Source organism: Bos indicus x Bos taurus, chromosome 10 (genome assembly GCF_003369695.1).
Source record: "Bos indicus x Bos taurus breed Angus x Brahman F1 hybrid chromosome 10, Bos_hybrid_MaternalHap_v2.0, whole genome shotgun sequence".
Classification (NCBI taxonomy): Eukaryota; Metazoa; Chordata; class Mammalia; order Artiodactyla; family Bovidae; genus Bos; species Bos indicus x Bos taurus.
Window position 1 is genome coordinate 82,723,029 of NC_040085.1, and position 13,122 is coordinate 82,736,150.

A 13,122-nucleotide genomic window follows, 5' to 3' on the forward strand; every position below is an offset into this window, starting at 1 on the left:
AGGCCAGTTTGACCACCTCATGGGGCAGGCCAAGCAGGTTTCTGCCTTTCCACTCTACTACATAAGTTTTTATGGATTGGCTTGCTGATCCTCTGGCAAATGCTAAACTGTCCTCTGGGGTAGCTGGATCCTGACCTTCTGGTTCTGGGTCTGAGTCAACTTCCTTTGTTCTACTGGAACATTCTGTCCTGGGCGGGTGCCAACACAAGCTTCAGGCCAATAGTCCATGCCTCCTTCTGCTGCTGCTTCTGTGGACAGACTCCTGCCGGCATTGCTCCCCTCTGAGATGCTGCTGGGAGCTAACGCAGCTTTTCTGCTTTCTTTACCATGGACCTTAAGCCCCCTTGTTCCTTCCTTTGCAGTGCTCTTTTCTTGTGGCCTTAAGGAAGAACCTTGCACTTTAGTTTCTCTTGCTTTTCCTCTGCTTGGCTATAGGATGCTTTCTCACAGATGGTCCATCTCTGGGATAAGCCACACAGCATCCTGAATGAAAACCTCTCTTGGACGGCATTCAATCAGTAAGTATGCAATGTGCCAACCCAGGTCGTGCTGCCCCAGAAATGCACCTGGGACTCTGGCAGGTTCTGGGAAGAGTTAGTTGCTTCTCTTAATGGTTTTGGTTGCTCAGTGCATTTTCCACTTAGTTTCTCTGTTCATACCTCATGTCAATTTAAAACCCTTCAATGTGGGAATTCCCTGGTGGTCCAGGGCTTAGGGCTCTGTGCTTCCACAGCAGGTGGCATGGGTTTGATCCTTGGTGGGGCATCTAAGATCCTGCATGCTGCATGGTGTGGCCAAAGGAAAAAAAAAAAAAAAAAAAAACCCAAACAAACAACAACCAAACTTTCTACAGCAGAAACCAACACAACATTGTAAAGCAATTATCCTCTAAGAAAAAAAAAAAACACCCCAAACCCCACAAAGTGAAAAACAAGCAAAAAACAACCTTCAACGGCTTCCTATTGCACTTGGACTAAAACCCAAACTGTCAAGCCCTCCAAAGGCCCCCTGTGGCCCAGCCTCTGCCTGCCTCTCCTACTTCCTCCCACACCAATCTCTCTGTTGAGTTACTCTGGGTACCTTCCTGTTCCTCAAACATGCCAAGCTCTTTTCTACCCCTGGGCTTTTGTACTTATTGTTCCCTTCGCTTGGAACATGCGTCCTCATCTTCCTCATGGTTGACTTCCTCATCTGTTAGGTTGTGATTTCCTCAAAGAGACCTTGTGTGACTACTCTATCCAAAGACACAATACTGATTACATCCAGATACTCTTTACTACACCCCACCTCCCATTGCTTTCTTCCTTCACAGGGTTTATTACATCATGCAACTATCCCGTATGTTCTTTGCTAGTCTATTGTCTGTCTCCTTTTCCATCTCAGCCAAATGATGCTCTGGGATGGCAAGGACCTTGCCTGTTTTCTTCACTATTACATACCCAGCACCTGTTGTGCATCACCCAGTGCCTACTGTGTATCAAGCACTGTGGACCCAAATCCCTGCTCTTATGGAGCTTATATTCTAATGGAGGAGACAGAAAACAGCTGTCTTAAGCAAGTGAATGATGTAATTTCAAGTACTGATGAGTACTTCAAAAAATAAAACAGTGTAAGGGGATAGAATGTGCCTGAGGGAATGCAGACGGGTGGTGGTAGTTAGATAAAAGTGATCAGGAGAGGAGGTGTTGAAAGAGAGAACAGATTTCTGTGATAGGGCAGACCTTTGAAATTCTGGGGGGACAGCAAGTGTAAGGGCCTTAAGGCAGCAGCCAGATTGAGGGGTTGAGGAACAAACAGGAAGCTGGTGTGGCTAGAGTGTGATATGAGCTGGGGGAGAAGGCTGGGAAACAGAGGCTGGAGACAGAGGGAGTGGTAAAATAGCCATGCGGAGAAGGAAGGGTTGGGTAAAGAGTTTGCATTTTCTTCTAAGTGTGATGGGCCACATCTGTACAGCAATAGTCAATTTCCAAAGCACTCACACTGTCTCACTTGATCCTCACAAGAACCTCTGAGGTTAAATAGAACAGATGATAGTTAATATCTTTTATTAAGAAGGAAACCACCATTTGATCATTTTATAAAGAAGAAAACAAAGTTCTACCAAATTAGAAAACTTGAGTCACACAGTTCAAACAAGGTTCTTTATCTTTTTAAAACAATGTTTACTTTATTTATTTGGCTGTGCCAGGTCTTAGTTGTGACATGTGAACTCAACTCTTAAGCTACTCTTAAGTTGTGGCATGTGAACTCCTAAGTTACAGCATATGGGATCCAGTTCCCTGACCAGGGATTAAACCTGTGCCTCCTGCATTGGGAGCACGGTGCCTTAGCCACTGGACCACCAGAGAGGTCCCTCACACAAGATTCTTTAAATCAGTGGTGTTTAACCTTGGCTGTGCATGGAAATCCTCTGGGGGAGCTCTCTGCAAAATACTTCTATCTGGGTTCTGTTTCCTGAAAATGGATTTAAGAGGTCCAGGAGGATTGTTAAGGCTCTACAGGTGACTCTATGGGGGCTGAAAGCACTGCTTTCAATATACCCACTTTTCACTACATAAACTGCCAGCTTGACAGAGCTTTTCCACTAAGCTGCCCATTTGCCGGGAGCCATCTCCCGGCATATTGCATATTGAGTGCAGCGCTTTCACAGCATCATCTTTCAGGATCTGGAATAGCTCAACTGGAAGTCTGTCACTGCCAGGAGCCGGCGTGAGGAGCTCCACCCGTGGCAAAGGTCATGAGGAAGGAGGCTCGGCATACGCAAAGGCGGGATCAGGCTTCAGGAGTTCCCCTGGCAATTCTCGAGCATTTACCCCCAAAACCATAGTCTGCCTACTTTCTGCTTTGTGCTCTCACCTACACCTCTGACTTTATGGGGGGCTGTCCCCCACTACCTCTTTTTGAAAAAAGAGTTAACTAACAGCTCCAGTTAATAAAGTTCCTGGGTGTGATAGTGTTTCAACCTACAAACTCCTTTGGAAGTCCTCTAGCCTGCCTGAATAGGTTTTTCCGGCCACATGTGATTGCTCAGAGCCTCCCAACTGTGAGAGGCATGAGATGTTCTAAACTGTCTAAATACAGAGTCCTTTGATAAATTAAAAGATTGATTAGAAATTGTATTGGTGAAGGGTTTTTCACTTGTTGGGCCAATGTTTGCTGCTAAGTCTCCATATCCCTTACCTGCTGTGTCCCTGGCAGTGTATTGATTAATGTAATTGGTGTAAGTAGTAGCTTTAATGTTTGTAACCTTGGACCCTTGAGTTAATTCTTTTTTGTTGTAGCCCACCACACCTTTGCCCTATAGGAATGCAACTTTAATGCCTTTGGAGGGTGGCGCTTGCCTAATCACCTTTAGAGAAAAATAAGTTTTCTGAAGAAAGGGTCTTAAAATGTTAACAGGCCTCTGGGCCAGAAGATGATGCAAATCACCTAAACTTTTGCATAAGATAAGTTTGCAGGAAGAAAGCCTGGCTTACTGCATGACTCTACCCCTTCCCCCATTATCCTCTATGCATAACTTAAGGTATAAAAACTACTTTCAAAAATAAAGTGCGGGCCTTGTTCACCGAAACTTGGTCTCCCCATGTCGTTCTTTCTCTCACCTTCTGGCTGAATTATTCAGCCTCTTTTCTCCACTGAATTTCCTCACTGAGCTATCCTCATTCTATTACTCTTTATATCTTTGATGAATATTTAAATAAATAGGTCACCGAAGCCGTCTCTCCTTTGAATACCCTGGATCAGCCGGGGCTGGACCCCCGGCACCCATTAAAATCACAGGGGAGTTTTCTAAGAATTACAGAGGCCCAGACCCCAGACTAGACTCTAAAAATCAGAATTTCTGGGGTTCTGGGGACTTCCCTCTAGGTCCAGTGGTTAGGACTCCAAATTTCCTTGCAGGGCTGGGGGGTTGGAGGCAAGGGGTGGGGGGTTGTCTGGGAACTGGGATCCGGCATGCCACCCTAAGAGGCCAAAAGAAAAAAAAAGAATTTCTGGGGTTGGGGCTCAAGCACTAGCTTGTTTAAAAGCACTTTATGTCCCTATCTGCTTTGGAGCTACCCACATTTATTTTTTAATTTTTCCTGTCTGTTCTTGTCTCCTTTATTGTTCCTTTTTGGGTTTATGCCTTTTTATTCCTTTCCTGTCATTTTCATGGGCCTTTAGGAAGACATGAATTTAAATGGGTATACCAAACATACCATGTTGAACTGGAAATTTGCTAAATTAAAATAAAATAAAATTTTTTTTTCTGGTCACACTGCACAGCTTGCAGGATCTTAGTTCCCTGACCAGGGAGGGAACTTGGGCCTTTGGCAGTGACAGCATGGAGTGCTAACCACTGGACCACCAGGAGATTCACAAACAATGAAATTTTAATTATAAAGCTTATATGCACACGCAAAACAAAAAATTATCAGCACATTCACTGTAAAAAAAATCAAATACTACAAAAGGGTACAGAATACACTGAAAGTACTCCAGTCTCACCTTCCTCATTCCCATTCCTTAGGGTTAGCTGCTAGCCTGCTTGTAACAATTTCATAGTTAAAGTTCAGTTAAAGTAATTGTTTTTAGTACATTTTCTCTCTGTAGTTTAAAAATTTCCATTTTAATTTAAATGTCTTTATGCCTTTTACTGTGTTCTGCATCTTTATGCTTTTTTAAAAAACTATTTTTGTTATTGCTATTTTATTTTTTGACCATCCTGCTCGGCATATGGGATCTTAGTCCCCTTAGACCCCAGAGATCAAACCTGCGCCCTCTGCATTGGAAGTGTGGTCTTAACCACTGGCCCACTAGGTAAGTCCCCATGCTTTTTTCTATGACTTTTCCTGCGCCTCGGCTGCTCCCTAACACCCTTCTCCTGGGGGACCCCTGTTAGCCTATCAGGTCTTAGTTTGCAAAACATTTCAAAATCGCTTGGCCAAAATTAATGTTTTCTCCTTTGTGTTCTTACACTACTTTGTTCATGACTCTATCTTAATGCTTCTGATACCATTTGGAAATTATTCATTTTCTTTTCTTAGCATCTATATATTGGTACTTCCCAGGCAGTCCCGTGGTTAAGATTCTGAACTCCCAATGCAAGGGACAGAGGTTTGATCCCTGGTCAGGGAACTAGATTCCATATTCCAAAAGGTGTGGCCAAAATATTTAAAAAACAAACAAAACAACACCTATACATTGCAAACTTGAGGTGGTGGGGGCTGTATCATGCACCTCTGTGTTACTGCTAGTTCTTTACTGTGGCTTTGTACTGCAAGTGTCTTCTCCCAAGTGGTCTTGTCTTTTTCTTCATGCCTTTTGATGAGGGAGTTCTTAACTTTCATGTCATCCACATTTACCAAAGTTTTCTATACCATTTGTGCCAATGTTATTTAGTAAACCCTTCCCTGAGATAGTAAGTAGGAAATTTTCCTTTATTTTCCTTCAGAAGTTCTGATTTTACTTTTTCCTTTTAAATTCTTTAATCTATTTAGAGTTAGATTTTGTGTTGGGTGTCCAACAGATAAGCAGTTGGTTCAGCTCAGGTACTGAATAATCTATCTTTCCCTATTGTTCTATTAATATAATGCCAGATCTGTCATATATCAAGATTTCACATATGCCTGGATTGTTTCTGAGCTCTCCAGGCTGATTCATTTCCCCCCTCAGCCTATCCCTATACTAATATCCCATGGTCTTAATTTTTATCAGTTCAGTTCAGTTCAGTCGCTCAGTCGTGTCCGACTCTTTGTGACCCCATGAATTGCAGCACACCAGGCCTCCCTGTCCATCACCAACTCCTGGAGTTCACCCAAACTCATGTCCATCAAGTCAGTGATGCCATCCAGCCATCTCATCCTCTGTTGTCCCCTTCTCCTCCTGCCCCCAATCCCTCCCAGCATCAGAGTCTTTTCCAGTGAGTCAGTTCTTTGCATGAGGTGGCCAAAGTACTGGAGTTTCAGCGTTAGCATCATTCCTTCCAAAGAAATCCCAGGGCTGATCTCCTTGCAGTCCAAGGGACTCTCAAGAGTCTTCTCCAAAAGCATCAATTCTTCGGCGCTCAGCCTTCTTCACAGTCCAACTCTCACATCCATACATGACCACTGGAAAAACCATAGCCGTGACTAGACAGACCTTTATAGTTTCATACTAAATGTTGATATATAGAAGGATAGGTCCTTGAAACAGGAGCTGAAATAGGTCTCTACTTTTCAAGAGTGTTTAGGTAATGCTTTGTCCTTTGTTTTTCCACATAAATTTTAGCTTAGCTTGTAAACATCCACGGAAAATCCTGTTGGAAATTTATTAGAATTGCTTTGAACTGGTGGCTCAGAGGGTAAAGCCTCTGCCTGCAATGTGGCAGACCCAAGTTCGATCACTGGGTCAGGAAGATCCCCTGGAGAAGGAAATGGCAACCCACTCCAGTATTCTTGCCTGGAAAATCCCATGGATGGAGAAGCCTGGTAGGCTACAGTCCACGGGTCACAAAGAGCTGGACACGACTGAGCAATTTCACTTTCTTTCTTTGAATTGACAGATGAATCTTCCACCCCATCTCTACCCGACATGAAGTATTAATAATAGCTCAAGAGATGTTTGGAGAAGGCAATGGCACCCCACTCCAGTACTCTTGCCTGGAAAATCCCATGGACGGAGGAGCCTGGTGGGCTGCAGTCCATGGGGTCACGAAGAGTCAGACACAACTGAGCGACTTCACTTTCACTTTTCACTTTCATGCACTGAAGAAGGAAATGGCAACCCACTCCAGTGTTCTTGCCTGGAGAATCCCAGGGACGGGGAGCCTGGTGGGCTGCCGTCTATGGGGTCGCAAAGAGTTGGACACGACTGAAGCAACTTAGAAGCAGCAGCAGCAGCAAGAGATGTTTGTAGAATGAATGAAGGTCTGATGATCATCTCCAAAGTACACCTTATAAACAAACATTCCATAAATAGAGGTCAATGAATGAATGGATGAGAGACAAAGATGACTAAGATGAATCAGCAACTGTGTAAAAATTTTCCTTGCCTGTTCGAATACCTTATTTTAAATACACAAAGCCACAACTCCATCCTCTTACTGAACATAAATTTATGACCAGTTTGGAAAGACTCTTGGAGATAATTTTTTTCAGGAAGGCTCGTGTCCGCAGCGCAGGCAAAGAAACAGGCTACCTGCTACCCGCAGGTCAAGTGTCTGCGACGCCTCGGCCTCCGGAGGAAGAGCTGTCCAGAGGGAGCGCGGTCTTTCTCCCGCCCCCGTCTCCGCGGCTGAGGGCACCAAAGAACTACAACTCCCGGCAGGCCGCGCAGCGCCCCGGCTTAACCAAGCGCAATCTGGGGGGTGGCGGCAAAGTTGCCCGCGAATCCCCGCCGCCCTGGTTGCGGCTGGAAGCCTAGCGCCACGTCTTCCTGCTTCCCTACTCGGGTGAGTAGGGGCAGCCCCACTTCGGAGGCCGAAGCCGAGCCCGGGCCGCCAGGGGCCGCGGGAGCGCGGGGAAGCCGCAGTGGACGCGCCTCCGCCGGGGCCGCCGGTCGCGAGGGGACCCCGCGCGAGTGTCCTTGGCACCCGCGGGCCCGGCGCGCGGCCACGTGACTCGGGCGACTAGCAGGGCCCCGCCTCCTCCGCGGCCACTTCTGCCGGCTCTCCGGTGGGCGGAAACGGGGCGCGGTCCCGTGTGTCCGGTGGAGCCGGCTGGAGGAAGGCAGCCGGTGGCTCACTCAGACCTCCTCGGGCCCTGTGGTCTGTGGCCTCCGAGGCGCAGGCGTCCCGGGGCCTGAGCGCGGTCTGGATCAGAAGCAAGAGCGCGCGGTTATCTCTGCCCTCCGTTGGGGCCCGCGGCGCCCAGCAGCTCTCCTTATCTGTAGCACTGGCTGGGGCTTCCCTGGTGGCTCAGATGGTAAAGAATCTTGTTCAGTTCAGTCGCTCAGTTGTGTCTGAATCCTTGCGACCCCATGGACTGCAGCACCGCCAGGCTCCCGGTCCATCGCCAACTCCCGGAGCTTACTCAAACTTATGTCCACTGAGTCGGTGATGCCATCCAAGCATCTCATTTTCTGTTGTCCCCTTAAGAATCTTATCTGTCTGAAATGCAGGAGTGCCAGGTTCGATCCCTGGGTAAATAAGATGCCCTGGAGAAGGGGGCATGGCAACCCTCTCCAGTACTTTTGCCTGGAGAGTTCCCATGGACAGAGGAGCCTGGTGGGCTACCGTCCATGGGGTCACAAAGAGTCGCACATGACTGAGCGACTTTTTCACTTTGCTGGGCTCTGAGCTTCCGGATTGCAAGGTAAACTTGTGCTGATGACAGCCGGTGTGTGGAGAGCTTCCTCTAGAAGATACCTACTGAGTACAGCTCTCTCCCCAGGATAAGTGACATTTACTTTGTACTGACTAGGAAGTCATTCGATTCAACAGATACTTACTGATCACCTCCGTGATTCTTGGCACTTGGTGTTCAGGAAATATTTGCAGAGTTGAAAGTGAGTTAGACTTTGTCTGTGCCTTCCCACCGGGGAAGGCAATGGCACCCCACTCCAGTACTCTTGCCTGGAAAATCCCATGGACGGAGGAGCCTGGTGGGCTGCAATCCATGGGGTCGCTATGAGTCGGGCACGACTGAGCGATTTCACTTTCACTTTTCACTTTCATGCACTGAAGAAGGAAATGGCAACCCACTCCAGTGTTCTTGCCTGGAGTATCCCAGGGACGGGGGAGCCTGGTGGGCTGCCGTCTCTGGGGTCGCACAGAGTCGGACACGACTGAAGTGACTCAGCAGCAGCAGCAGCAGTGCCTTCCCACGTTTTCATTAAGCAGTAGTTCTCAAACTTCAGCGTGTATCAGAATCACCTGAAGGGCTTGGTACAACACAGAAACCTGGACCACATCCCCAGAGGTTCTGATTCAGTAGGTCTGGGGTTCCCAGATGAAAGCTCAGTGGTAGAAAAAGTCCTCCTGCCAATGCAGGAGATGCAGGTTCAATCCCTGAGACGGAAAGATTCCCTGGAGTGGGAAATGGCAATCCACTCCAGTATTCTTGCCTGGGAAATCCCATGGACAGAGGAGCCTGGAGAGCTACAGTCCATGGGGGTCACAAAGAGTCCGACATGAGTGAGCACTCACACACGCACAGTTCTACGGTGGGGAGCAAGTATTTGCATTTCTAACATTCTGTTCTGGGGATACACTTTTGTGTATCATTGTTCTGTAGGAAAAAAATCCTGTGAACTTAAAGCACCAGCTCTTCACTCCTGGACCTGGGCTTTTCTATGCTGGTGCCCGTTTCACTTTGGTAGTGATAGTGAGCATGTACGTATTACTTTGTTCGCTGTAACTTCCCCCACATTTTATACAGATTTTCATGTATAGGTCTACACGTGTCAGTTTTCCTGAGTTACATCGTATTTTATCTTGCTGTGTCTGCTTGGCCATTTCTCAGCAGCCCTCAGGATGTAAAATTTGACCTCTGCTGGTAGAGTTTACATTTTTTTTTCCTTTCTGATATACACATTTTCTTCTCATACAAGGGACCTGTAAGATAAGAATAGTGCTTGGTTCAGGCATCTACCCCTCCCCCCCACGACTCACTGAATAAACTATTTCAGTTTAGCTATATGCATCAGAGGCGCTCAGCAAGCCCTGTTCTCATCCACCTTGTGTGCTCTTGTTTGGATCAGATAGGCTTGTATTCAAGTTCTGGCTGCATCACTTAGTAGCTTTCCATCCAGGTTTCTTACTTTTTCTAAAACTCATCTTCCTCTGTAGAATGAGGGTATAATAGGATGCACCCCAGAATGCAGTTGTGTGAGTTACATGAGATGTTTAAGCACACTGTTCTTCCTGAGTCCGCCTCTCTCTGGATGAAATAGTGGTAAATTCTACTCCTTGCCTGGGTGAGATTTATTTTTCCTGTCTACTCCAGGACTTTGGCATCAGTTGGGGATTCATCAGCATTGATTTGAGACATCAAGTCAATGGATGGTACCATCCCCTTGGTCGCTTTTTGTCTACATCAGTAACTAAACTTCCCTGAAAACCTGATCACTCTTTCCAAAGGTATTGTTGGGTCTTTTCCAGTCCTGGGAGCAGACCAAAAAAAATACTGCTCATCTGCGTAACAGTCTTTCTAGGAAATGGGAGGGGGTGCTGTGGTCACTTTATGGGATTAATGGGATTAGAGCCTTAAATTATTTCCTCTGTGGTCATTCTCACCTGTGCAACCAAATAGGATGCAGTGATTCTAGGCTTATTGTCCTGGAATATGGCTTGGGAAAGAAGCAGCAGATGGATGGTAGTTGAAAAGACCCAGCCCAGTGAACAGTAAGTGCTTGGTTCCCTATTTAGTTCGATACAGGGGATGGAATTGCATTTGACCATTAATTTATCAGACTCTGCTCTTGCCTCGTCTCATGACTTGCTGGTATGTTTCCTGTGGTCCAGCAAGATGGATACCATTCTCATCCTTGACTTGACAGTGACATAGCTCTCCTAAACATTTCATAGCCTGGAGTGGTGGCTTATAGTGATTTTTTTTTTTTTTGATTGATCTTGTGACATGCTGTTGATTTCTGGGGTGCCAAGTAGCGATGTCCCTGTGCCTAGCTCTGTTTGGGGTTGGTAGAGGGTCAGAAGTCATAGTGACTGATGTAGTTACTTGAGAATGGAGGTGAGAATGATGGTGATTGGAGGTCTGCATCTGGTGATCGGAGTCCCCGATCAGGAAGGTCTGAGGTCACGTACCATAAAGAGAAAGCGCTGAAGGGATTTCCCTTGTGTGTATATGTGTTAGTTGCTCAGGGGTGTCGGACTCTTGGCGATTCCATGGACTGTAGCCCACCAGGCTCCTCTGTCCTCTGTCTACTCTGCTGTTTACTAGCTGAGCCACCTGGGGGTAAATCCCTCACCCTTTCTGCTCCTTGATGTCCTCATTTATCCCTGGGGGTGGCAGTGGTATTTGTCTCACGTCACTGTGTGCTGAGGGGGATGTGTGGAACAGGTGTCCTCAGCCTCTGAGATCTAATGCCTGATGATCTGAGGTGGAGCTGCTGTAATAATAATAGAAATAAAGTGCACAATAAATGTAATGCATTAGAATCATCCCCAAACCATCCCCACCCCTCACCCTAGTCCATGGAAAAATCATCTTCCATGAAACCCATCCCTGGTCCCCCAAAGGTTGGGGACTGCTGGTGTGGAATAACTAATGAGATAATGAGTGCAGAGGGCTGTGTGAAGGTCAGTTATTACCAGTATTATTATCTAATTGTTAGGTTTTGGGGTCCAGTGTCCTCAGGCACTCCGCCTCTCACCCTCAACTGAAAGAAAAGAAGGACGTGATGGTATAAGAGACAACTCAGGTGAAAGTCAAAAAGGCAAGTAAATAGAACAGGGCAGGTGATTCATTAGCAAAAGGTTTAATAATGAAAGGTGTTTCTCATCGACAGACATATTTCATGGCTGACAGAGTCTTTTAAAATACCCCGAGGGAAGCAACTCATTTACATGTTAAAGACTCACTGACACGTTTTGAAAAACTCCAGCTCCAGTCTATTTAGACACAGTTGGGCTCCTATATCATCTATTTTATATTTTTCAATTTCCACCTCTTTTATTACTGAGGACATTTGCATGAAAGCTGAGACTTGGGAATTGTGTCTACTTCAGTGCTGATGTCCCATTCAGAGGTGGTCTCAAGGCCGGGGGAGGCCTGTCGCCTGGAGGGCCAGGCCTGGAGGGTGGTGCAACCTCAGGAAGATGGGCTTGGGGAGGGTGGGCTGGGAGCTGGGGCCGGGGATAACTGGGGGAGCATGGCAGCCCTGGGGTTGTGATTCTTACCTGGGGACCTGTGTTGTTACTGACTCAGTACAGGTCTCACAGGGTGTAGTTTATCCATCTCAGAAGGGCTCCAAATATGGGGTGGTTAGTTTTTATGGGCTGCTGCTGCTGCTGCTAAGTCGCTTCAGTCATGTGCGACCCCATAGACGGCAGCCCACCAGGATCCCCCGTCCCGGGAATTCTCAAGGCAAAAACACTGGAGTGGGTTGCCATTTCCTTCTCCTTTTATGGGCTAGGTAATTTCATAGGCTAATAAGTGGGAGGATTCATTCTATTTTGGGGAAGGGGTGGGGACCTCCAGAAATTGGAAATTCCCGCTCCCAACAGTCAGCCTCAGAACTGTCATGGCCCCTGTGGGTGTGTCATTTAACATGTGCTAATATATCACAATGAGCGTATAATGAGGCTCAAGGTCTGCTGGAAGTCAAGTCTTCTGCCATCTTGGGCCTAATTGGTTCTAACTAGTTTATGTCATTTCTTTATGTCAGTTCTAACTAGCTATGCCGTTCTTTTAAAGGGTGTGCCCTGCCCCCTTTGCTCCTGATTCACTTTGAGTGAGGTGGGCGCCACTGGAGAGTTAGAGCACAGGAATGCATAGTTGGACTTGAGTTTCCATGTTGAAGATAGACTGGAATATTTTCACTCTTTCATTCATTCAGTGTGCCGGGGTCCAGCCCTGGTGGATCCAGGGAATTCGAATCGGGGACGGCGTTGGCGAACTGGAAACAATAGTTTTAATTAAATATTAATTAGAGACATAAAGAGTAATAGAATAAGGATAGTTCAGTGAGAAAATTCAGTGGAGAAAAGAGGCTGAATAACTTGGTTTACGTGGAAAGCTAATAAAATTCCAAAATAAGGAATTTGTGTCACCTATGTAGGCTGCAGGCATCCTCCCGTTCTCCCGAAGGAGAGGAGACACTAAGGCCTCCCTGGTCAGATCTTAGAAGCCCAGGCAAAATTAGTAGGCTTGACGAGCCTCCCACGCCCCAGATGGGAATTCAGCCAGAAGGTGAGAGAAAGAATGACATGGGGAGACCAAGTTTCAGTGAACAAGGCCCGCACTTTATTTTCCAAAGTAGTTTTTATACCTTAAGTTGTGCATAGAGGATAATGGGGGAAGGTCAGCAGTCCTTGATCCTTATCGAAGCCAGGCTTTCAAACTTATCATATGCAAAAGTTTAGGTGATTTACACCATCTTCTGGCCAGGAGGCCTGTCAACATTTTAAGATCCTTTTTTCAAAAAACTTATTTTTCTCTAAAGGTGATTATTCTAAAGTCAGGTGCCACCCTCCGAAAGCAT

The 13,122-nt window shown here is 46.5% G+C and overlaps 1 protein-coding gene across 2 annotated transcripts in view; it reads left to right on the top strand.

Annotated features, from left to right (window-relative positions):
* The first annotated feature begins 259 nt into the window (after nt 1-259).
* The window catches only part of ADCK1 (aarF domain containing kinase 1), a 140,363-nt gene continuing 127,500 nt past the window's right edge, over nt 260-13,122 (top strand). Inside the window, exon 1 of one of the 2 annotated variants that reach the window (XM_027552541.1) lies at nt 260-518. In XM_027552541.1, the coding sequence (XP_027408342.1) occupies nt 488-518 (31 nt within the window). In that variant the 5' untranslated portion in view covers nt 260-487. Of the gene's footprint in view, nt 519-6,800; nt 7,412-13,122 lie in introns of those variants that run through there. The other variant, XM_027552543.1, reaches the window with a different exon arrangement.